The sequence below is a fragment of the Mustelus asterias genome, chromosome 25 (assembly GCF_964213995.1).
Source record: "Mustelus asterias chromosome 25, sMusAst1.hap1.1, whole genome shotgun sequence".
NCBI classification, from domain to species: domain Eukaryota; kingdom Metazoa; phylum Chordata; class Chondrichthyes; order Carcharhiniformes; family Triakidae; genus Mustelus; species Mustelus asterias.
The window spans coordinates 16,016,758-16,043,030 of record NC_135825.1 but is presented as its reverse complement, the minus strand read 5'-3'; the positions used below and the strand labels follow the sequence as shown (position 1 = coordinate 16,043,030).

General features: G+C 42.3%; 1 protein-coding gene across 9 annotated transcripts in view; it reads left to right on the top strand.

Moving 5' to 3' along the window:
* The window catches only part of LOC144511825 (plasma membrane calcium-transporting ATPase 1-like), a 269,405-nt gene that overhangs the window by 156,083 nt on the left and 87,049 nt on the right, over positions 1–26,273 (top strand). For 5 of the 9 annotated variants that reach the window (XM_078242188.1, XM_078242186.1, XM_078242184.1 and 2 more), the window contains exons 3-8: positions 3,894–4,091; positions 5,784–6,038; positions 8,599–8,724; positions 10,499–10,624; positions 18,039–18,074; positions 24,046–24,207. In XM_078242188.1, the coding sequence (XP_078098314.1) occupies positions 3,894–4,091; positions 5,784–6,038; positions 8,599–8,724; positions 10,499–10,624; positions 18,039–18,074; positions 24,046–24,207 (903 nt within the window). The remainder of the gene's footprint in view (positions 1–3,893; positions 4,092–5,783; positions 6,039–8,598; positions 8,725–10,498; positions 10,625–18,038; positions 18,075–24,045; positions 24,208–26,273) is intronic. The other 4 variants (XM_078242189.1, XM_078242187.1, XM_078242182.1 and 1 more) reach the window with 1 other exon arrangement.

The following is a 26,273-nucleotide window of genomic DNA, read 5'->3' as shown; positions in this document are numbered from 1 at the left end:
ACCATAACAACTATATTAACAGGTAGAACAGCCCAACCCTAACCCCAACAGTAACATATATACAGACTCATAGTACTGGCCAGACCATGGCTCAGCACTACCTAGTGGGAACCAACAATGGTTCACCACAGCATGCACAACTCCTGAGCTACACATACTGGGGCTGCGAATCTTAATTTTTGCAAGCTGGAGATCAAATATTGCACTGTCTTCCAGAGAGGAGAATGAGCTTGTGTGACGGTGTAATCCCCACTAGCATGGCACTTGGTCAAAAGCTATTGTGCATCTTCGACCAAGTTTGAAGTTTGTTTATTAGTGTCACAAGTAGGCTTACATTAACACTGCAGTGAAGTTACTGTGAAAATCCTCTAGTCGCCACACTCCGTGTACACGGAGAAAGAATTTAGTGTGGCCAATGCACCTAACCAGCACGTCTTTCGGACTGTGGGAGGAAACCAGAGCACCTGGAGGAAACCCAAGCAGACACGGGAAGAATGTGCAGCCTCTGCAGACAGTGACCCAAGACCAGAATTGAACCCAGGTCCCTGTGAGGCAGCAGGGCTAACCACTGTGCCCGATCAAATTATGGGGGGTTTTTTCTCCGCTGCTTCAGGTGGATTATTTCAGTGTTGGGCCAGATTTTCATATGTTAATTTTTTTAAGCTATCGGCCAGAATGTGCTTGTCAAGTGAGAATCTGTTGCATTGATTTGTATTTGGTTATCTCTGGTGTGCCTGCACCTTTAAACATGGCAGCTATGCATCCTGGAAAATTGTCTCAATACGATCTGTTTACTGGATAAACAGAACTATTTTTGGTGCTCAGCGATGTCGAAATGTTAATGCGAAACTCCAGCTGCTTTTAGATTTGGCTTCTTGGTGTGGTAATATCCCCTGCCACTAACGCATCAGCCCAACTGAACCTGTTAATGAATCCAGCTGATTACTTTGAGCTCGGAAGCTGGGTTCTGGAAAAGATTGCTCCTTTTTCTCTTCCAAAATAAAAGTTCCTCCTTGTTGCCAACTTCGGTAAATCTAGCAAGTTTACTTGAGTTGGCCACTACTCTGTAAAACCCGCTTGTCAGGAGCTGGTGACACTAACTTGCCACTGATTCATTATAAAGGCCAGTCCCATTCACAGATCAAGACCTGTTTACTATAGAGACTTGTGAAATGAAAAGAAGAAAAAAGTCACCATGAGGAAGGCAGATTTTTGATTGTGTTGCGTGCAATAGGGATTTTTATGACAACAGTTGGAGATGATCATCAGCACTTTCTAAATTTCTGCAGTAAATGACGATTTAAAGGATAATGAGGTAGACTGAAAGTACGGTAACTAAATATCAAGGAACAAGCTTTAATCTATTTCAATTTCATTTCCCTCCCAAACCAAAGTCAATTACTCCAGCATTTTAGGCACTACACAGTCACATACAACTCCTGCTTGATCGAATATTAACACCAAATGAAACCTCTAGAATTATTCCAGCATACACATGGCAATGTATGGATAGTTTCATATAGGGTGGCACAGTTAGCCCTGCTGCCTCACAATGCCAGGGACCCGGGTTCGATTCCCGGCTTGGGTCACTGTGCGGAATCTGCACATTCTCCCCATTCTGCGTGGGTTTCCTCCCGGTGCTCCAGTTTCCTCCCACAGTCTGAAAAACGTGCTGGTAAGGTGCATTGGCCATGCTAAATTCTCCCTCCGTGTATCCGAACAGGCACCGGAATGTGGCGACTAGGGGATTTTCACAGTAACTTCATTGCAGTGTTAATGCTCTTTTTATTCATCTGTGGGACATGGGCGACACTGGCTGGCCAGCATTTATTGCCCATCCCCAGTTGCCCTAGAACTGAATGGCTTGCTCTACCATTTCAGAGGGCAGCTAAGAGATTGCTGTGGCTCTGGAGTCATATGTTGGCCAGATCAGGTAAGGACAGCAGATTTCCTTCCCTAAAGGACATTAGTGAACAATCCGACAATTGACAATGGTTTCACGGTCATCAGTAGATTCTTAATTCCAGATATTTTTATTGAATTCAACTTCCACCATCTGCCATGGCGGGATTCGAACCCAGGTCCCCAAAACATTAGCTGAGTTTCTGGATTAATAGTCGAGCGATAATACCACTAGGCCAATGCCGCCCCATAAGCCTACTTGTGACATAAATAAATAAATGTATTGAGGATTTTTTTTAAATGCTCCTCATCTTTCCATCTTGTAGCAGCTGCACACAAACAGCAAAGCAAAATAGCTGGATATTTTATTTCTCGTGAGACTCCTTTGCCTTTGTTGGATCAGGTCTGAGAGAGTTATGATGGGAAAGAAATACTAAGCAAGGCCCGTGCAGATTCACCAGAATGGTACCAAGATTCAAAAGGGTTAAACTGAGGGCAAGTTGCATATACTTCACTTGTATTCCCTTGAGGAGAAATGATGGAAGAGCAAACTGATTGACCTGTTCTAAATAACAAAAGGTTCAAAGAAACCTTTTACTCATTGTGAAAATCCAGAACAACATGTTGGAATTTTAAAATTTGCACCATTCTGGAGTAAAATCAGGAAATACTTTCGCACTAATACTGGTGGGAAATTCCCCCAGCAGAAGCTTGATTAATTGAATTTTTTTAGCCCAAGATCGACAGAATCATAGAAACCCTACTGTGCAGAAAGAGGCCATTCGGCCCATGAAGTCTGACAAACAATCCCACCCAGGCCCTATCCCTGACATATTTACCCAGCTAATACCTCTAACCTACACATCCCGGGCCACCAAGGGGCAGTTTAGCATGGCCAATTCACCTAACACGCGTAGCTTTGGATTGTGGGAGGAAACCGGAACACCTGGAGGAAACCCATGCAGACACGGGGAGAACGTGCCAGCTCCACACAGACAGTGACCCAAGGGATAGGGGTCAAAGGCAGGGCAATGATATTGGATGCAGAAAAAGGGTTGATGTGTTGAATGTCTATCTAGAATGAGTTAGAGCATTTACAAGGTAGATAGTGACTGTAAGAGCGCTAACGAATAAAACTTCCTCACAAACCCATGATTCATTTAGATTAGGTAATAAGTTTCAAAGTATTTGATTCATTATTGTCACATGTACTGAGATACAGTGAGAAGTATTGTTTTGTGTGCTTACCATACATCGCTCAGAGTCGCCGGGATAGGAGCTGGGTGGGATTGTGGTTGGTGCAGATTTGATGGACTGAATGACCTCCATTGGCACTGTAGGGATTCTATGATTCAATGAACTTGCACAATGGATTGCTGCCCTGCATTAACTTATCAATAGAGAGTCAAAGATGCTCGGTGGAATGTGCATGCAGCTCACTCGGGGTGATTTGGAGTTTTGGAGACTTCATTTCCCAAACTAATCCCTGAAAACGTTCCCACTCTGGTTGGGTGTGTGCGAGTATTCGAGGATTGGCTTCCTTAACTTCCTTTCATCCCAGAGAGTAAATTCAATTGGCTCTCGTTCTGCATCTTGATGAGGATGTTCTGGTCTGAAACTTGGCTGTGAGGGAGTAGGTCCAAATCTTAGCCCCCCACGTGTTGGAGTTGTCTGCTGCTTCATTGTCTAACAACAGTGTATCTGATCATTGTGGAAATACACTTAAATATTCCAAACTATTCATTGCCAGTTTCAAAATATCAGTGATTTAAGAAGGGGAAATGTCTTGGCTCAAGTGGAAACCACATCAAGTCCAGAGGAAAAACATGTGTATCTTGCCTTGTAATTTGAACCATTGCCATCTCTTTAATGAAAATGAACAAGAGGCACCACTGGTAATGGTCTGATTTGTGCATTAAAACTTGACTGAAACACTCTGCCCTGAGATGGTATATGGTTGTTGGTAACGGCTGTTTCTTCTTCTTCCTCAGGTTTGTCCGGCAACCCGGCCGATCTCGACAAACGAAAAGTCGTGTTTGGTCAGAACTTTATACCACCCAAAAAGGCAAAAACATTCCTGCAGTTAGTATGGGAAGCGCTACAAGATGTAACTTTAATTATTCTAGAAATTGCAGCCATTATATCTTTGGGCCTTTCCTTTTACCGTCCTCCTGGAGGGGACAGCGAGTGTAAGTATTCAAGACATCTCCTGATTAAAAGATGGTACCTAAAACAATACCTAAAAGCGGGGCAATTAATGTATAAATCCATAGCCTCATAATCTCCAATGAGAAGAGTTTTACCATAAAATCATAGAACACCAATAGCGCAGAAGAGGTCATTGGGCCCTTCGTTCTGCACCAATTCTCTGAGAGTACCTTATCCAGGCCCCCTCCCCACCCCAAACCTAACCCCATTTCCCATGGCTAATCCATCTATCTGACACATCTTGGGACGCTAAGAAGCAATTTAGCATGGCCACTCCACGTAACCTGCACATCTTTGGACTGTGGGAGGAAACCGGAGCATCCAGAGGAAACCATGCAGACACGGGGAGAACATGCAAACTCCACACAGATGGTGATCCAAGCCGGAAATCTAACCCGGATCCCTGGTGCTGAGAGGCAGCAGTGCTAGCCACTGTGCCCCCATGCCGCCCCAATAATATTATTGTTGCATAATATTGACTGTTCTTTCCAATTTTTCACACCTCTTGTTGATTGTGGCCAGGAGTTGCACAACTATTTGCTCTTGGACCTCAAGTAACAATGCAATGTAGGAGATATTGGACACACAAGAGCAGTGAAGGGGTGAAAATGCATCCAGTTTATACTTTAAAGAACAGAGGATACTGGAGAAACTGAGCAGGAGCGTCTTCTCTCCCTTCAAATGCTGCCAATCCTGCTGAGTTTTTCCAACATCCACTGTTTTTTCTGATTCCAGCATCCATAGTATTTTGCTTATTTTTCTAAGGTTGGTTGGGGGGGGGGGGGGAAATCGATGTTTGACCTGGGGATAAAGTGTTGCCCTTTTCTGCATCCAGGAGTCTGATTTGGCAGCCAGTCCTAACAACAGCTTGTATGTAAATTAATCTAGCCTCTCTTGCATATACGATCATCAGCGCAACAGTGTGTAAATGGGACAGAATGGTTGGCCTGCACAAGAGAAATTAGTTGTTTTATATGGAACCCATCTCCAAAGTTGCACATTTTGTTTTTTCTTAAATATGAAGAAGCAGGAATAATATTGAAAATGGGCTGCTTTGGGTTTTCCATGTCCTTTTTAATGTTTGACAGGTTCCACGGGAGAAATTAGTTAAAGCAGAGAAAGTTCTCATCTAAAATGAGTAGACCAGTAATGAGTTAGGCACCAAATTGTTTGGAGCTGATCTAATTTCTGCTAGATAAAAGCAAATTACTGCGGATGCTGGAATCTGAAACCAAAAGTGAAAAATCTGGAAAATCTCGGCTGGTCTGGCAGCCTCTGTAAGGAGAGAAAAGAGCTGACGTTTCGAGTCCAGATGACCCTTGTCAAAGCTGGACAAAGGGTCATCTGGACTCTCAACGTCAGCTCTTTTCTCTCCTTACAGATGCTGCCAGACCAGCCGAGATTTTCCAGCGTTTTCTACTTTCTGCTAGATCCTTGAGAAAAGTAGCTTGGTGCTAGGTTGATGATTACTCATTTATTTAAGGACCAGATGCTTTGAGGTAGAATAAAATAAATTGAAGGTTATATATTTTTTCCAGTTGGAAAGGTGTGCTGCTGATGCCAGGTGAAAGGCTCAAAAATATTTTTCTAACCAAGTGCCGCCGGATCTTAATTGTAAGCTACCACATTCAGTCTGGTGCTGACACCTATAATTATGTCTCCCTTTCTTGTAGTATGTGGGGAAGTTGCAAATCAAGAGGATGAAGGAGAGGCAGACGCTGGCTGGATCGAAGGGGCAGCTATCCTCCTCTCTGTCATTTGCGTGGTGCTGGTGACAGCATTCAACGACTGGAGTAAAGAGAAGCAGTTCCGCGGACTGCAAAGCCGCATCGAACAGGAGCAGAAGTTCACAGTGATCCGCAAGGGTCAGGTTATCCAGATTCCGGTAGCAGAAATTGTCGTGGGCGACATTGCCCAGATTAAATATGGTGAGTAGCAAAGAGAGGCGAGGTACTAAAACGTTGCAACTTGTTCTCAACATCATCAGTGTGATAGTGATGTTGGATTCCTCACATTTTGGTCCTTGATTTTGGACTTCCAATCCTTGAAATTATTGCTGGGACTTTACCGCAGAACGGAATTCTCCGTTGGCCTAGGGCAGGATTTTGAGTCCCGCCCTATTTGTGCTATAGAATGAACCTTTCCATTCTATATTACCTACATTTGAGAAATCATAGAGGGAGGCGATCTTACCGAAAAATATTTTGTGTCGAACAAGTGTGCAAATGGGAGAGAATCTCTCATTTTTTGGGCGAGCTTCCAGATGCAATCGTCTGGCACTTAGAAAATAAAATGAAGCAAAGTGTGATTCTTGCCAGTTGGGGGAGTGGGTGGAGCCTATTCATGCTGGGAAACCGGCTGATGAGCTGTAGGTGGCACCACTGTGCAGGCGCCCCACTCCGTACACTATATCGACCGACATGACAAGCTGGTAAGATTGTCCCCATTTTGCTTGGTCTTTGGGCTCGTGGATACTTGGGTGGTATAAATTTTCTTTTTGCGTGAACCCAATTCCTCTTTGATTATGAATAGTTCCTAAATTATATTCAATTGGGTGTAATTCTGGCCTGTGTCCTTGACACTCGAGCGAGCGTGTATTCTGTATAAAATGAACAGAAAAGTAAGTTCTGTCAAGCAAGTGGGCTGATTTGACTTGAGCAAGTGACGGCACTGAGACAGAAACATTGATAACTAAAGGAGGAAGATATTAGTTCACAATAGAGATGCCTATTTGGCTTCCGGCATTCGGAACTTCCTGCCTTGTTTGAGAATATTCCTTATGGCATCCCTCCAGTGAGAAATATACTAACAAGGTTATTGATGAGAAAAATATGTACAAAAGTGGTCAATTCCAGGCAGAGAATAAAGGAGTTGATAAATTTCTTGGCAATTGCACATGTACAAAGAAGTTGGGCGTATAACTCACCTCCCTGATCAACCTGCATAATGCTGCTCCAACCTTTACTGTTGGATCTCCTGGACAGTTCATTCCTCATTGCTTCAGACTCCTGCTACACAGCAGAGTTAATCCTGTGCACCACCAGAAATACCACTTGTGCTCACGACTCCTAAAGCTGGATGGATGGTCACACCCGTTTGCTAAACTGGTCTTGAGCAGAGCTGGTTAAGGTCTAAGGAAGTGCCCCTCTGCCAAAGAACAATTCTCGATCAGTCCTGTGGCTGGTAAAATCTGGAAATAGGCCACAAAAACTGAGTGTTGAATGGGAGCAACCTTAATGTGTGTGTTTCAGTTTTAATACTGTTCTCTCCTTCCAAAAGCCAAGAAATGTGAGGCTTTATACTCTATCTCACTGAAGCCACATTAATTTCTTGTAAATTTTAATGGGTTTGTGCCTTTAATTCAGTTGAATCATAGAAAAGAATCTGCAATGACCACAGTCCCACTCAGGCCCTATTCCCATAACCCCACGTATTCCCCCCTGCTAATCCCTGACACTCGGGTCAATTTAGCATAGCCAATCAATCTAACCAGTTGAACAGATTTGCAAAGTTTAAAGTTTATTAGTGTCTCAAGTAGGCTTACATTAACACTGCAATGAAGTTACTGTGAAAATCCCCCTAGTTGCCACACTCCGGTGTCTGTTCGGGTACACTGAGGGAGAATTTAGCATGGCCAACGCACCCAATCACGTATTTCAGACTCTGGGAGGAAACCGGAGCACCCGGAGGAAGCCCACACAGACACTGGGAGAACTTGCAGACTCCACACAGACAGTGACCCAAGCCGGGAATTGAACCCAGGTCCCTGGCGCTGTGAGGCAGCAGTGCTAACCACTGTGCCACCGTGCTGCCCCATGTAGATAGGGAGTGAGGGTGAATCGTGGGCTGGAAATATTTCTGTGCCACAGAACTTCGTCATTTGAGATTTCAAAATTATCTGCTGTAAAAGATTAGGAGTCATCTTATCTTTTGGCAACAGTATACAATAAATGGTATTTGATTGGCCATGTACTATATACATCCCACTTGATCTGCATAATTGTTCAATGAAAGGGAAGATTGATTGGAGTGTAGAGCAGATAGCCAATCTGGTGTTGCCTATTTTACGCTAAATGAAGGTGAAAATAACTTCCACTGTTTAGTTTTGAGTGGAAGGAAGGATTATGTTAAGCAGTGGCTAAATGTTTGGGAGCAAGACGCATATTACGCATGTGCATTAAAGTGCATTCCCATCCTGTCTGTGAGATGCACAGGGATGTGTTGTCACAGTGCTTGGGCCTGGATTCATTTCCATGTCCGTTGTGGTCTTCTGACGTGGATATCAACTTCTAGAAATGCTCAGCTAATCGGGCAGCTTATGTGAAGACAGAGTTAACTTTTCAGGTCAACTCTGTTTCTCTCTATAGATGTTGCCCAGCCAGTTGGACATTTTCAGCCATTTTTTTGGTTTGTTTTAATGTTATATTTCCTGCAACTTCAGTGTTTTGCCTTTGTAAGGATGTCAACTTAATGTTTGTGCCCCTGCAGGTGACCTTCTGCCAGCTGATGGTGTTCTCATCCAAGGCAATGACTTAAAAATAGATGAAAGTTCTTTGACAGGAGAGTCAGACCATGTGAAGAAATCAATGGAGAAGGACCCCATGCTACTCTCTGGTAAGCTCAAGCAACTATTGTGTTCGCACACTTCATTTAGGGATGATCAGAAGCACAGTATACAAGGGTAGGGCTCCTCAAGAGACTCCAGCAGGTGTTTGGATGTTTTGAGCTCCCTAATTAACCTCCTGATGAGAAGCTAACAGGAATGGATGGGAATCAGCCACAGGAGTGGGATGCCTAGCAGATTTTTACTTTGGATGCCACTGGTCAGTTTCTTGAGGGAAATATGACCATCAGGAGAAGGCTGCCAGTAAAATGGGTGTTCTTGGGATAGGGATGTTGAGATGTTGTGGCTGGTGGTGAGGGAGCCAGGTATAGTGGAGACCTGGATTTCACTTGTGGAGCTTGGTGGCTGCTGCCTCCAGTAAGCAGTTTTGTTTTATATTATAATTTATATTATTTAATATTTTTAATATTTTTTTAAAAGCCCATATTGGAGGCTTTGGTGGCTTCGTGACTGTTTTACCTGATGAGAAATCCAGGGCAGGCAACTCACTCAGACAGCTAAAATATCAAAGGATCCCAGTGTGACCCCAGATTGCATTGTGTTAGTGAGAGTCCCAGTGGAGTCTGGTAGGACCCTGACCTCCCCAAACCCTACCATTTGAAATGGGGAGTCAGTGTAAATGGAGCTGCTACGTATGAGCTGCTATCTTTCTCCTTATCCACAAATCAGAGTTGAAAAATTTCCCCATTTGCGCTTTAAAAAAAATCATGTTTGGTTTGGTTGGTTTCCCCTCTTGCATTCTCAGTCACATTCCAGATCCTTTTAGCTTGCTGTTTTTAATTCAGTCCTTAACAGATGCAACTTGAAATGAATGTAGCGTGTGTCTGATGTACTCATTTCCTCCGCCCCAGTTGTTGGCTCTAGTTTGTTAGAATAAAGGATTGTTGTTTTTTTCTTATTTTGCAGATGACTTTGCATTTCTACAGGCTGGCTTATATTGTGGGCTGCCTTTTACCTGTCCCCGTATTGGGTGTGTTCTCAGTGGGTGATGGGGACGAATAGGGGGGCACATAAAATGGGGTAGGAGCCAACCTCTCCAACCCCCGAAAAACTCACCCTCATGATGAAAGGAGTGGGCAGGCACCAAAATCAGCAGCCCACTCGCCAGATAATTAAGAAGCACTTAGACAAACCAGTAATAGGGTGCCACAGTGGTCTGCACTGCTGTCTCACAGCACCAGGGATCCAGGTTTGATTGCCGGCTTGGGTCACTGTCTGTGTGGAGTTTGCGCATTCTCCCCATGTCTGCGTGGGTTTCCTCCAGGTGCTCTGGTTTCCTCCCACACTCCAAAGATGTCCAGGTTAGGTGGATTGGCCATGCTAAATTGCCCCTTAGTGTCCCAAGATGTGTAGGTTAAGGGGACCAGCAGAGTAAATACATGGGGCTACAGGGATGGGGCCTGGGTAAGATGCCCTGTAGAAGAGTCTGCGCACACTTGATGGGCCAAATGCCCTCCTTCAGCACTGCAGGAATTCTATGATTCAATTGACCCCAATAATAGCTGCTCGCACCGTACAATGATTGGTGTGAGTGATCGGGTACGAGTGTGCAGGCTGATTTTTCTGAATTGTGTAAGGATGGGGAGGGAAAGGAGAAGTTAGGCCAACTTCCCAAAAGGGAACTTGGGGTTTAAATGTCAATGGCTTTTGTCTCAAACAATCTCCTAATTTAGCAACGGGTGCCTAAGAATTAATATTGGGATAACCAGTTTCAATAATCGGAAATGGATGGTGTTACCTTTTACCTACCGATCTCTCTTATAGGTACCCATGTAATGGAAGGCTCTGGCCGGATCCTTGTCACCGCAGTAGGTTTGAACTCCCAGACTGGTATCATTTTCACCTTATTAGGAGCAGGTAGTGACGAGGAAGAGAAGAAAAACAAGAAGGGTAAGTAGGCCGCTTCCTGCTTCTCCAATAACGTTAGAAATGACTGACCATTACCTTTTTTTTCCTCCACCCTGGTTGTTCCAGGAATGCATATTCCAGTTATCTAGCATTATATCGTTCTAAATGAATGTAGAATTTGTAAATACTTGAGTTCGCAGGGGCACCAAATTGCAAGTCCTGGCCATGTACTGTGCGAGCTCTGTGGCACTCTACGGTTTTCTAATAAAATAATGATATGAGTGGTATGTATGCCGACATCCTGGTTTGTACCATGGTGATCACAAGCATTTGTTTAAGAAACGGTGTTCACACTTACCCAATTCATTATCGCCCTCTGTTAATTGCTTTTAGTTTTAAAACTTTGTAGACTATGTGATGATTGCAAACCCAGTTGAATCTTTCTTTTCCCTGACCTGTTGACTACGTAATCAAAACACAACCACAGTTCACTTCCTTGTCTTTAAAATTAAGTCTAATCTTGCCATTGTGTAAATGTTAAAGGGGCAAGGTTGTGTTTTTGTGCACTCATTTATGTGAGTGATTGTCTTATGCTGCCTATTTCAAAAGGCTACACCAGTTGTTTTTTTGTGGACCTAATTCAAGATCACAAATAACAACAATCAGGGTTTCCTGGTGTGAGGAATGGAATAAAACTATATTCAAGGTGTCACAATTAATTTTGCACATGCGCCACCAGTTAATGAACAGAGAGATTTCCCCAAAATGTATTTGATTTTATTAAGAAATACAGAAGTGTTTTATTTCCAATTTATGATATAACTAATGGCTCAGGTTTAGCCTCTGTTTAAATTTATCTTTTTTTTTGTTCATTCACTGAACATTGAATGTTTCTGGCAAGGCTGGTATTTATTGCCCGTCACCAATTGCCAAGAAAGTAGTAATGGGCTAACTTGAATTGCTGCATTCATACGACTGAGTGTCTCTCTAGGACACATCATGAGGCAAATAAGAGTCTGGGTGGCACAGTGGTTAGTGCTGCTGCTTCACAGCGCCAGGGACCCAGATTCAATTCCTGGTTTGAGTCACTGTCTGTGTGGAGTATGCACGTTCTCCCCGTGTCTGCGTGGGTTTCCTCCCAGGTGCTCCGGTTTCTTTCCACAGTGCGAAAGACGTGCTGGTTAGGTTCCTTGGCCAGGCTAAATTCTCCCTCAGTGTACATAGGAATTAGGAGCAACAGTAAGCAAATTCAGCCCTTTTGACCCTGCTCTGCCATTCAGTCAGATTATGGTTGATCTTTCCCTGGTCTCAAACCTACCTCCCCACCTGTTCCCCTTATCCCTTTTTCTATTAGAAATAATCTGAACAGGTGCCGGAGTGTGGCAACTAGTGGACTTTCAAAGTAACTTCATTGTAGTGTGAATGTAAGCCTACTTGTGACACTGAATAAACTTTAAACTTCATGGGCCAGGCTGGATAAGGACAGCAGGTTTCCTGTCCAAAAAGACAGTTGAACCAGTTTTTATTCCAATTTTTTTTATTAGTACCACATTTTATTTTGCGTTAAGCTGAATTCAAATTCTGAAACTGTGATAAGACTTCAGTTGGTGTTGTCTGGATGTTCAGCCCAGGCTGCTGGATTATTAATCCAGGAATAGCCACTGCACTACCATATCCATTTCTAAGTTAATTTGTTGAGACCCAGGTCAGAAATGCCAAAGTGTTTTATGCCTTGCCCCTAAGTTTTACATTTGATTTTGGCATTAGGGTGAGCATAGGGTGTTTCACTCTAGGTATGATTCAAGTGACCCACTAGGAAGCTTTTATCAAACAAAAGCTTATTCAAGAACACAGTTAAAATATTACAAAAACATTTAGCATAACTTTTACCAATTATAAGACTTGAACATTACACCGTATACTCCTAGCAGCTAGCTTTCTCTGCTGTTCCAAATTAAACACCATCCCAAAGACAAACACCCTTCTTCAGACTTGGCACAGAAACAAGTATGTTCACGTGATGCTGGATTTGCAGCTTTTTAACACCTGCTGTGAATTGCTTCTTTTGAATGTTGGGCCAAATTTCTGAGGCTTTCAGGTCCTGGAACATTCCAGAAAGCCTCTGAGGGGGGAGAGAGAGAGAGACAGTGACACTGCCTGCCTCCACCAGCTTCTAGCAGCAACTGAGAACCTTGGAATGCTCTATTTTTTAAAAAAATGTTCCCAGGCATATCACCTGACCTGTCGATCATCCTCAATCAAGCTACACTCAGCAATCTCCAAAGGACCATTAAAACCCCAGGACCCTGCATTAGTCCAGATTAAAAACAAACGTTATGTCAGCAGCAATAAAGGATACCGGTTACAGTTAATATGGTACCAATAAGATGCTAGGGCCAGCTTGAAACATCCTGCAGAGAAACATGATTAAAACACATTTCTTAAAGGCACGGTATCATATCAAACTGCATTAACTGTTGTCCCTAAATATAAGTAAATTGATGTTTATTGGCAGAAGTTCTAGATGTGCTATCTTTTATGTGATTTAAAATCTTAAATTGGGGCTTAAGTGTTTAATTACATAAGTACTTTGATTTGAGTTATATCATTAGACCCCGCAATATAAATCTCTCTCTCCCTTTGCCAAGGAGTTGACTCCTCTGATTTTGAGATTAATTATTGTTTGGAACTACATCTGAAAACGTCACTTGTGCAGCTGGTTGCTAAACAGATCTTCCCAGCAAATACAAAAATTCGAACGTCATTTATAATCCCGTGCAATATCCTTTAGCAGGACACTGGATAAGCATTTGTGTTTGGTAATGGACAACTGTAACTGTAGAAATACAATCTGGTGACATTGTGCTGCATAAAACTTAGCCTGGACTTTTAGTGTGGCCTTTTAAGTACCACCCACATTTTATTTTCAATTGACAAAGTGGCAAGCATTTTTATTAAATCTCTGAAATCCTGCATAAAAACTACAGAAGGATAAACTTAACTTCACATTTAAAACTCCTGCAAAATGACACTGCAAATATTTGTAGATTGATGCCCTGTCATTAATTACTGAATCATCTTAAATTCACGGCAGCAATGAAATCGATCATCTGGTAGGCTGTCCAGCAATGAATATCTGGATCTTTTTCTAATGCCCCCATCCCCATCCCACCCAATTCCCTCTCGCCAAAAATCTAATCTAAAACCATGAAGGCTGGAACTCTTACCACCTCACCGCCCAGAATTGGAGCAGGCGAGGGTCCAACAATGGAAATCTCCTTTGACCTCGGGTGGGAATTGCCGGTCTCACCCGAGTGAGGCCATAAAATCCCACCCATAGTGTAAGGTGGGATAACCTTGGTACAGACACGCATTGCACAGATCAATTTTTCTGGCATTGGTTCTTATTTAATATAATTTACACATTCTATTTGTGATTAACCCCACCTTTAAAATGGTTTATGCAATGGTTGATAACTTTTTTTATTTCCTTCTCCCTGCTACTGTTCTCAGAAGGTGATTTGATTTGCAGTGATAGGTGCACAAAACATCTCGTACTTTTAGAAGTTCCAGTCGGTCTTTAAAGGGTTGAATGCTTGGAGAGAAAGCATTTTGTCAAAACACAATGTCCACTTTTCAAAAAAAAAATGCATTCACTGACTGAAAGCAATATTGTGTTAAAAGCCATGACTTCTCACTTTGACTTAAAAATCATATTTCCACAATGCGAGATCACATCATTTGTAACACTTAGATACTCAAAGTACAAATCCCAAAAGGAATGGATTGGGCATAATGTGACTTGGAGAACTGCTTTTTAATTTGAATAAACATCTATAAATGTGCTTTAAAAAAATAATTATTTAAAGCAAGTATCTTTGTAGTTGGCCTACATAAACTGGTTATTCTTCAATGACCTGGCCCCTCACACTGAGAAGGTAAGAGTAACACTCCTCAAATTGGCCGTGATTTTCTGGTTCGTTGAATTAAAGGTTAGCCATACTTAGCATTGACCATGCTAAATTCTCCCTCAGTGTACCCGAAGGCGCCGGAATGTGGCGACTTGGGGATTTTCACAGTAACTTCATTGCAGTGTTAATGTAAGTCTACTTGTGACCAATCAATAAATAAACTTAAAACAATCCGGATGATCTATGGAGATTACATGCATATCACAGAATCTTTTACAAGGATAGATATCTTCACTTGCTTTAGAAGTGTTCATACTCGAGTTAAACTAATGTCTAGATAGGCACATCTGAACAGATACAGTGTTCATAACAGCCTTGTGCTTCGCAACGTATACAAGACTGGTAACGTACCTTAATCAGTGAAATGCATTCACTCATTTAAGGGCCTTGGTTGTAGAAATGGTTTTGCAAATGCTTCACCATTCTTTCCATGTGCTTTAGGATGCTGCTGTTATCTTCTGTTTTTTAAAAAAAAAGGCTTTCTCAAGCCCTGCATATGATGAGAAGATAATTGGGCTTTAGCCATCTCGCATGTATTGCTCCCACTTCTCAAAATAATGTACTCATTATTGTAAAAGTTTTGTAGCTGACCTGTGAAATGGTTAAAGTTGGATGAAGTTTCTTCTGTTTAATATGCTGTAAAATCATAAGTTCTTTCCTTACAATTGTTTCTCGTGAGCGAGGTTCCTCTATGACATACCAAACATTTTAACTTGCATTAACCAGCTTTTTTTTGCTGGAATATTGTCCTTTTGTCCAATATGATCATATTCTCCAATTGTTGTTCGAGTTGAAGGCTGATTGCCAAACAAGAATTAAGGGTTGAAATTCCACTAGAGCTTTCGGGATTTGTATTTTTTTTTCACACGAGCCGATCGGAGAGCCTGCAGTTTCTCTTCACCTGAGGACTTTCTGAATTTTGAGAAATTAAGAAAACGGTGGTTTGACCGAGGGGAGGGATTAGGAAAATTGTTGCTTTTTGATATGAGGGAGTTTCCTGGCCAATCAGTTGTATCTGCAGTTGGACTACAGACTGGACTGTCATGAAAATGATTTAGCGCTGTAGTTTATTCTGCGGCATGTAACAGACTGACAAACCAGTGGAAGTCCATTTAAGGACTTGTATATCTTCGATTCTGCAGATGAATTGTGTAGTGAAATCCCACATTGTTCAATGAAATATATCACCATGAAATGTGCACTTTAGACCATTGGTATCCAAATACCTTTGGAAATTAATTCATTTTCCACCAGTACCTTAAATTCAAGGCACAAACGCCTTTTCTTTAAAAAAAAACTGCCATAATTAACCCTTTTCTATCATGTTTTTGGTGATCCTATACATGCATACATAAGGGCGGCATGGTGGCACAGTGGTTAGCACTGCTGCCTCGCAGCACCAGGGACCCGGGTTCGATTCCCAGCTTGGGTCACTCTGTGTTGACTCTGCATGGATTTCCTCCGGGTGCTCTGGTTTCCTCCCACAATCCAAAAGACATGCTGGTTAAGTGCATCGGCCGTATTCAATTTTCCCTCAATGTACCTGAACTGATGCCGGAGTGTGCCGATTAGGGGATTTTCACAGTAACTTCATTGTGGTGTAAATGTAAGCCTACCTGTGACACTGATAAATAAACTTAAACTTACATATTTCTTGGTTCTGGAATTTGGCCATTCTTCACCAATTATCATGTCCAAGTGGACAAGTGATTAAAATTCAAGTAAGACTACATGAAGCTTAAATTATTTGTATTTTATTTCTGCCTCCACTTGACAGCATAGCTAAAGAGGGTAGAAATTCTCCCCCTATCGGCCATTCCTGCTTTTTAATGTGGGGGAGGGGGCTTTGAGATTGGGGGTGCAGGTGATTAACCTGCTGATCAGAGGAGGTCCTTAATTTAAATAACTCAAATTTTACCTGTGGTTTAAATCTAATATCTGGGAACTAGGTTTCCCAGCTCTTGATAAACCTGGCAGCTTGAAGGGAGGTGAAAATGGCCTGATCCAACAAGCAAGACATTGGGAGGTGTGGTGGCACAGTGATTAGAACTGCTGCCTCAAAGTGTCAGGGACCCAGGTTCGATTCTGGCCTTGGGTGACTGTCTGTGTGGAGTTTGCACGTTCTCCCCATGTCTGCGTGGGTTTCCTCCCGAGTCCTCCGGTTTCCTCCCACAGTCCAAAGATATGCACATTAGGTGGATTGACTCTGCTAAATTGTCCCTTAGTTTCCCAGGATGTGAGGGTTTGGGGGATTAATGGGGTTACAGGGGTAGGATGGGATGCTCTGTCGATGAGTCGGTGCAGACTTGATGGGCCGAATGACCTCCTGCACTGTAAGGATTCTGTGAATTCAATGTGAATTCTAAAAGTGCAGTTCCAAGACTACTTGTGAGTCTAGGTGACAGTCAAGCAAAGCTGTCTCCCACTCAGCAATTGGACCTCTCATGGTTGACTAACCTCTCCTCACCCTGGCCACTGAGTGATCTCTCCATGTCCTTGACCGCTGTCTACCCATGGCTCCACTCGTTGGCTGTGGTATAGTTTTACTCCACAGTCAGCCAACCTGCTTATCTGGTTTTGGATGCATTAGGATTTCCTAACCGCAACATCTTATCCACATATATATCATGGACCACCAATACATTAGTGTGCTGCACACTTCCAAGACCAAGTGCTAAAAAAGGTTGACACAGCGTACTCAAGAGATGTTACCTTTTGATCACCATAAGCGTGTGAATTTCAAGTTGTTCTTAAAGGCATCCACAATGGGAAGGTGACTAAATAAATTGGCAAAGCAATTTCTGACTTCGCTCAAACTGGAATTTCAATCACTTTTTTCAAAAAAAAGGTCCATTCCTAAAGAAAAGTAAGTTCTTTGACATATTGTTCCACTGCCTAGTAACACCAAAACTTATTTAACATGCCAACGTGGAAAGGGCTGGTAACATATAGGAGAACCAACCGAGTTAAAATTAATTATGTTTGCACCCATTGTAAAATGTTTAACCACATTCAGACCAGGTAAAGAAAAGCTTCTCCAGATTAAACTAAATTACTCCAAATCGAATACTTTTGAACTAAAAACAGTGCATGTATATATTTTTAATCTATCTCACATGACCCAGGCTATTTGACCTGATGCCAAATACGATATTCATCAACTTTAAGTCTTGCCACACTTTTGAGATACTAATTGGAGGAGCTGTCTTGTGTTGATACTCGTGTGTCGAGAATCGATTTGCTGTAGCTTTCCCATTGAAATTACCAATTTAATTCTGGGGAGTGACCTGGACTGAACAAGGTTTAAAGTCAAAAATGGTAAAGCGATAAAATTTGTGGAACTGCAATGATTTTACAGCACTCCCATGGCATGTACTAACAGTCAACATTTCATTCCCAGTTTCCGACACAACTAAACATGAGCCTTACATTATAGCATTTATGAAGTCATGTGACGAGCATTCCACCCTTTTTTGTTTGAACAGGTAAAAAACAAGGAGCCCCAGAAAATCGCAACAAAGGTAACCCTCATAAACATAGAAGAGCACACTAACTGGAAACATTCTTTCTTCCTTTTTTGTTTTAACCATTATCCTTGTTCTTCAAATTCGCTAACACAGTGGGACCTTCACCTTCTGTTTATGGGGGTACAACGATTATTGAAAAACCATAATCAGATGCAACCGTTTAATACGACTGGTAGAGCAAAGCTGTTCTGATTAAGAACTCATTTCATGTGGAACCTCTTCAATATTATGCCCAAGGCTTCCTTTATAAACCCGTCAGCATTTACTTAAGCCATGTGTTGATACTGCCGGTTTATCTATATGATAATAATGATTATCTCATCTATATGAGATAATGCCAGTGGCCTAGGTGAAAACTGACGATAACTTCTATGCTTATTGGTGAGTTGCTTTAAGCGTTGACCATAACTGTCACTTGCATCTGCAAGTGATTCGAAGTAGATATTTTAAATACTACACACTTTTTTTTTCCCAGCTTTCGTTGCTAATTTATTTTTGTCACCTATTGTCATTGGCCACTTGCTGTTGTTGGAAGAGACAAAGACATGAAATTGTAATAGGCATCTCCCAAACACCTGATTTGCATTGAAAAGTCTTGACTGATTTATTTGATTTCTGTCCGTCAAAGTCTCCTAAACTCCAATGAAGCGAATTTGTTCCCTTGTTTAATTTGCATTGAATGAGCTAGCGATATCATTCTTTGACTCATGTTCCACCTCAATTAAGTTGAGGATGTGCCTACGAAACAAAAATGCGAGAGGAAAGCTGTAACCTAAGCATGGTGAAGTAAGATGTTTAATCAAAGTCTCTTTACTTTTCAAAAAACAGTAATCGTTGAACCCCTATTTTTTTCCTTCATAGTCTCAACATTCACGCTGTGGTTTCACTGTTCCTTCCAGGCTGTGTGTGGAGGACCTCATACTTCACCCGCTCTGCAGTTTAGCTTGCCTTCCTTCAGCCTCTCTGACATAGTTGTTGTTTCTTCCCCCCTCCACCCGACCCCCTTTCTTCGTTGCTCCTAGTTCTCTTTTTGAAATCTAATTACTGAATAGGATTTAAAGGACATTGTATCCTTGCGAAACTTGTTGACTTTCAATGCTGGCAGTGATGACGTTGTGCTTTAATACAGATGGTCACCATTGTGTTAATAATGGACAACCGATTGTGTATCAAAGCGCAAACACATTTTTGTACGGAAGCTGCAAGCCTAAGACAATTCAACAAGCAAACATCTGCAGAATGATGCATTCAGATTTGTGGGTATAAAAGGCCATCAATTCCAGATTCCCCAACCAGGAAAAGCGTACACTCGCCGTCTACCCTGTAAAGCTACTTAAGAATTTTATGTTTCAATGTGGTTCGTACTCTTTTAAACTCTAGGAAATATAGGCGAGGTGCTTAGTGTAGTGCGCTTTCATTTCACTTCCTCCCAAGGCAAGAATATTTTTCCTTGGACAAAGAGACCTGAAACTTGCACACTGCTTCAGGTGGGGTCTCTCCACCAAGGCCCTACATAATTTCAGTAATACCTCTGTACCTTCATACTTCAATCCCTTTATAATACTTATCTTTTGACTTCTCAATTGCTTTCTCTTTCCTGCCTGTCAGCTTTGTGATTATCATACCCAGGCTCCTCTTAATACCGATATTACCCAGCCTTTCACTTAGAACAGTACAGCACAGAACAGGCCCTTCGGCCCACGATGTTGTGCCGAGTATCACTATTTTTTTTTTTTAATTCCACCTTTCTATCTTTTTCTTCCCAAGGGTTAAGTTTGCACTTCTCCGCCACCCCCTTGCCCATTCACTGATCCCATTTATCCCTTTTCGTGGCCTTACTTTCTCACCTCACTTTATGCCATCAGCAAACTTAGATTCCATTCCTATCCTCTTCCATCTGTTGACCAATCCTCATCTACACTAACATATTACCCCCAATCCCATGGGCCTTAACATCGTATGATAATTCTGGTGTGGCATCTTACCAAATACTTTCTAAAAATTCAAATGCCCTACTTTCCTCCAATACGTTCCCCATTATCTACCCTGTTAGTAAAACCTCAAAAAAGCTAATAGGTGCATAAAAAGAGTCTTCTTTCATAAATCTGTATTGACTCTACCAACACACATTATCATTTTCTTAAGTGTTCTGTTACTGTGCCCTTAACAATAGTTTCCAGCATTTTCCCACTACTAACTTCGGGCTAACTACCCTACAGTTCCCTTTATTCTCTCTGCCCCTCTTGAATAGCAGGATTATTCATAATTTAGGAGTATAAATTATTAACCTCTAGTCCAGTTCACCTGAACTCTCCTCAAATGGCACAACTGGCTTGATTTTGGAAAGACCCTCAGAACTTCGAAGCGAGCGAATGCTGGGCAGTTGCCACAGCTTCGGACATTTTTGTTCTGTGTGCAACTCTACTGGATGTAACGAGTGGAATTCAAATTCCTGAACAGAATTTATCTTTTTATGTGATCCTCCAGAAAATAAATCTCTTCTCCCCCTGCCCCCCCCCCCCCCCCCCCCCTCAACTGCCAGGCATTCACCACTGGGGGTAATAAGACGAGCAGTCAGAAAATTAGACAAATCAAATTTTTTAGAAATTATTTTCTCCCTTACCCCTGCAGCAGCTACATCCTGTGATGTTACTTCAATACTTCAGCCTGTTGCCACTATTTGAGTATATAGATAGTACGTGGGTTCTTTTGTAATGTGAATTCTGACTTGAATGTAAAAGAAAATGTTTAATTTCCCTCTTTAGGATCTTTTTCTACATACTATCTCCATATTTGTCACTGCGGCTGTTTAGTGGTGGCCTGTGCACAAGAATAGACTGGGTATCTTAATTCAGTCCTGTTTATATTTGTAGCCATTTGATTCTGCCTCAAGTACTTAGACCATGGAAAAGCTGGCTCTTGTCCATCCGGACACTTGCAGCCAATGTAATGATATGTTGGATTATGCATCTAGATGTCATCTTTGCTTAGTAGCATGCTCAGGAAGGTCATGGGTTCTAATCCTACATTTTGAGCAAATAATACAGGTCAACACTTCAATGCAATAACTGAGGGAGTGCTACACTGGGAGATGCTATTTTTCAGATGAGTTACTAAATCTAGGCCCTTCCTGCTTGATCAATATCGCCAGTTGAGCGGGAAAAGGATTCGATACCCTCTTTTGATAGTTGCCAACTAAAATAAGTTTGCAGGTCATTTTGTTTTTGCAGTCTACACCCTGTGTGTAAATTGCCTGCTGTTTGCCTGCGTACCAGTGACTACTCTAAATACTTAATTTGACTTGAAGCACCTTGGGATCTCCTAACGATGTCCTCCCCTGTTCCTTCACCTTGGTTGATGAACGTTGAGAGAGACACTGGGATTCTCTCTTTGGCTTCTATCTTCATTTAACTGAGGAAATTATTTTTCCCTGACACACACTCACAGGATGCTGTTAAGATTGCCTTCTATGTTGAGACATAGTTTGTGTTCAGTAGACACCTGACTATGAATCGCTTCACTGCTGCTGAGGGATGATTCCCACTTCTGTATAGAATCTGGGGCACACTGAATCCACTGAGACCAAATTCACATCCTGTCTACAAGGAAGAAAGGTTCGTGACAGAAATCCATTATAGAAATAGTTGAGAATGGAGACTGTGTGGAAATAGCGCTGCCTATAACTCTGCCCCAAAGGGTTGCGGAGGCTGGATTATTAGAAGCATTTAAAGTGGAGGTGGATAAAAGTTTGATAGATCGAGGAATAGAGGGCCATGGGGAAATGGCACAGAAATGGAGGCTGCCATAGATCAGCCATGATTGTATTGAATGATGGGGCACGCTTAAAGGGCTTGGTGGCCTGCTCCTGCTTCTGTTTCTTGTGTTAAGAGGATAGGTGCTTTTAAATTAGATGACACACATGGGCCCTTTGTGTCTACTTTGCTTGCACAAATGGAACCCTCACTTGCTTTATTTCCAGGCTCACAACTCTGTTTCCACATTTAAGAAAGGTGTCACTTGTGTGGCAAGAGCAGGCTACGAGCATCTACAACGGCTACTACACCAGTGGCATCTGTCCCAGACCCCTAATGTGAGACCATGCTCTGGACAACATATAGCCAGAATCCTGGTGACGTGGACTAAAACCGATCCGGTTTTAACTGACAACTTTAGTTTTTGTTCTTTACATTTATTAGACATTCCTGAGGATTGGAAGTGCTCAGTGTAAGCAACCAAGAGACAAGCACCCAGAAGTAGAGACCTGAAATATTTGCCGTCTAACAGGAATCTCTTGAGCAATTTTGAAGAGATCTAGTGGATAGACACTTGGAAAAGAGAGAACTGGTGATACAATAGTTGGTGCAGATTCAGGAAGAGGAGGTGGTGCTGCTCATCCAGTTGTTGGGACTGTGATCTAGTTGTTGATGACACATCCACAATAGCTAAAATGTGTGCTCTTGATTCACCTTCACACACAATATTAAAGCAGCACATTTATGTCCCCTAAGGAATGTGGTCTGTGCATTATTTAGCATTGTACTTCTTGTCATTGATTTTTTACAGTTTGAGATTCTTTTTGCTTCCTTCTTCCTGCGACTCGGCCATGTTTGCACTCGGGAATTGCTCTTATTCAGACTGAAGGTGAAAGGAACATCACTGGTAATAGCTGCTGCTTCAGGGGTTCTGATTACCAATGGAATATCCCTTCTGTGTCTTGGGGGTCACCTTGCTTCCTAATGTTGCGTGCCAGAAGTCTGAGGAGAGGGGGTTGGGGAGGGGGAGAGAAATATCCCATAATATATGGACAGTAGTACAGCTTTAGTTATAAGCAACTGTTTTCCCCCTCCTTTTCATGATGAAGTATTGGACATTGTACTTTTTTTATTTGTTGTGTGCTACATGCTTCATTTACAGACACGAGCTATCCATGGTTTGTCTGTTGTTGCTGTCTTAAGAATGAGATATTGTAATTGTAACATCATTTGTGTCTGTGGCAAACTTGATACTGAATTTTGCTCTCTGCTCCTTTTTTAATCTGATCTCCTCTTGTGGTTTAACCAACAAAGTGATACTTTGAACAGTGAAATTACAAATTAAAAAAAATGCTTATGGCCTCAGTCAACTGACTTCCTTTAATTGCTGATGTGCTGGGATCCAGCTAAAGGCATCAGTGATATTGGCGTGTAGTGTTTACAGTTAGAGTCAAATGTAGTGACATTATTTGTGACCTCTGCGTCTGATGCAGTTTTTGGTCATTTATGAACTGCATCTAATATTATTGGCTAGCACAAGGACAGATAGATGATATTACAATGCATTAGAGTTGTCTTTTATAAATTGTTGCCCTTGTGTAATCCAATCAAGGCAATATAGTCAAATTAATTATATCCCCTGTTTCAACAGTATACATAATTGAACCTTTTTATTTTGCTTGATTCATTTCATTATATTAACTACAGCTTGGAAAAGTGATAAAAATATTTCCATCAAATGGAATAGTTTATATAAATCTGACATTTTCTATAACAGCTGCTTAATTTTATCTCTTGCGAATGACTTTACAATTGAACCTTTGGAAACAGGAGGACCAAATTGGGCAAAACGATGTAGTTTGTCTCAACTACTACTCAGCAGGAATTATCAGTGCAGTATCCAGTGCATCTTAAATATAAAACCTAATTTGTTTCCTCTTTTGTAGGGACTGAAATATTATCTCTAGTTTCATAACTCTTGTCACTTTGCTGGAAGACCTTACATTTTCTCAGTGCTCTCACATAACTATTATGAAAGCGTAACTTAAACACTCAACACCCACCCCCTCTTCCCACCCCCCCCCCCCCCGCCAATATTTATTCACACATCAAATTTCCCCCACTGTTGTCTGTGCCTAAACGTTTGTATAATCCAGAATAGTTTTGACTGTTTATGGAGTGTTTGCAAATCTGTTTCAATCTGTTGGACCCAGCTAAAGCTCAGGACGGCGTTGCTCTGGAGATTCAACCATTGAAGAGTGAAGAGGGAGGTGACCAGGAAGAGAGAGAGAAGAAAAAATCAAACATACCAAAGAAAGAGAAATCTGTCCTGCAGGGAAAGCTCACCAAATTGGCAGTGCAGATTGGAAAAGCAGGTAAAGCAAGCTGACTTCATGGAACAGCTCTATAACTTACTAAAGATTATATTGTTGTCTGATATTTTTCCTTTAAACCCGGGTTCGATTCCCAGCTTGGGTCACCATCTGTACGGAGTCTGCACGTTCTCCCTATGTCTGCGTGGGTTTCCTTTGGATGCTCTGGTTTCCTCCCACAGTCCAAAAGATGTGCTGGTAAGGTTCATTGGCCATACCAATTTACGGGGAGGCAATGGCCTAGTGGTATTATCGCTAGATTATTAATCCAGAAACTCCGCTAATGTTCTGGGAACCGGGTTCAAATCCCACCATGGCAGATGGCACCTCTGAGGGAAATCTTTGTCTCTTCATTGGACACAGGTGAGGTCCCTGAGGATTGGAGGATAGCGAATGTGGTACTGTTATTTAAGAAGGGTAGCAGGGATAACCCGAGTAATTATAGGCCAGTGAGCTTGACGTCCGTGGTAGGGAAGTTGTTGGAGAGGATTCTTAGAGACAGGATGTATGTGCATTTAGAACGGAACAGTCTCATTAGTGACAGACAGCATGGTTTTGTAAGAGCAAGGTCGTGCCTTACAAATTTGGTGGAGATTTTTAAGGAAGTGACAAAAACGGTTGACGAAGGAAGGGCCGTGGATGTCGACTATATGGATTTCAGTAAGGCATTTGACAAAGTCCATCATGGCAGGTTGGTTAAGAAGGTTAAGGCTCATGGGATACAAGGAGAGGTGGCGAGATGGGTAGAAAACTGGCTTGGCCACAGGAGACAGAGGGTAGCAGTCGAGGGGTCTTTTTCCGGCTGGAGGTCTGTGACCAGTGGTGTTCTCCATCTGACGAAGGAGCATTGCTCCGAAAGCTTATGGTATTTGCTACCAAATAAACCTGTTGGACTTTAACCTGGTGTTGTGAGACTTCTTACCAGTGGTGTTCCGCAGGGCTCTGTACTGGGACCTCTGCTATTTGTGATATATATAAATGATTTGGAAGTAGGTGTAACTGGTGTTATCAGCAAGTTTGCGGATCACACGAAGATGGCTGGACTTGCAGATAGCGATGAACATTGTTGGACAATACAGCAGGATATAGATAGGCTGGAAAATTGGGTGGAGAAATGGCAGATGGAATTTAATCCAGATAAATGCGAAGTGATGCATTTTGGAAGAACTAATGTAGGGGGGAGTTATACAATAAATGGCAGCGCCATCAAGAGTATAGAAACACGGACCTAGGTGTGCAAGTCCACAAATCCTTGAAGGTGGCAGCACAGGTGGAGAAGGTGGTGAAGAAGGCATATGGTATGCTTGCCTTTATAGGACAGGGTATAGAATATAGAAGCTGGAGTCTGATGTTGCAGCTGTATAGAACGCTGGTTAGGCCACATTTGGAGTACTGCGTCCAGTTCTGGTCGCCGCACTACCAGAAGGACGTGGAGGCTTTAGAGAGAGTGCAGAGAAGGTTTACCAGGATGTTGCCTGGTATGGAGGGTCTTAGCTATGAGGAGAGATTGGGTAAACTTGGCTTGTTCTCCCAGGAAAGATGGAGAATGAGGGGAGACCTCATAGAGGTGTACAAAATTATGAAGGGTACAGATAGGGTGAACGGTGGGAAGCTTTTTCCCAGGTCGAAGGTGACGATCACGAGGGGTCACAGGCTCAAGGTGAGAGGGGCAAGGTATAACTCCGATATCAGAGGGATGTTCTTTTTACACAGAGGGTGGTGGGGGCCTGGAATGCGCTGCCAGGTAGGGTGGTGGAGGCAGACACGCTGGCATCGTTTAAGACTTACCTGGATAGTCACATGAGCAGTCTAGGAATGGAGGGATACAAACGAATGGTCTAGTTGGACCAATGAGCGGCACAGGCCTGGAGGGCCAAAGGGCCTGTTTCCTGTGCTGTACTGTTCTTTGTTAAATGAACATCAGAATGGGGGAAAATACCGTTCGTGTGTCGAACATACGGAGCAATCATAATTTTAGAAGGAATTGGTTCTTTTATTAACTACTCCTGTAATGATACTGGAAACGAGAGATCCAGAGAATGTAATTTACTTGGTTTTTCAAAATAAAG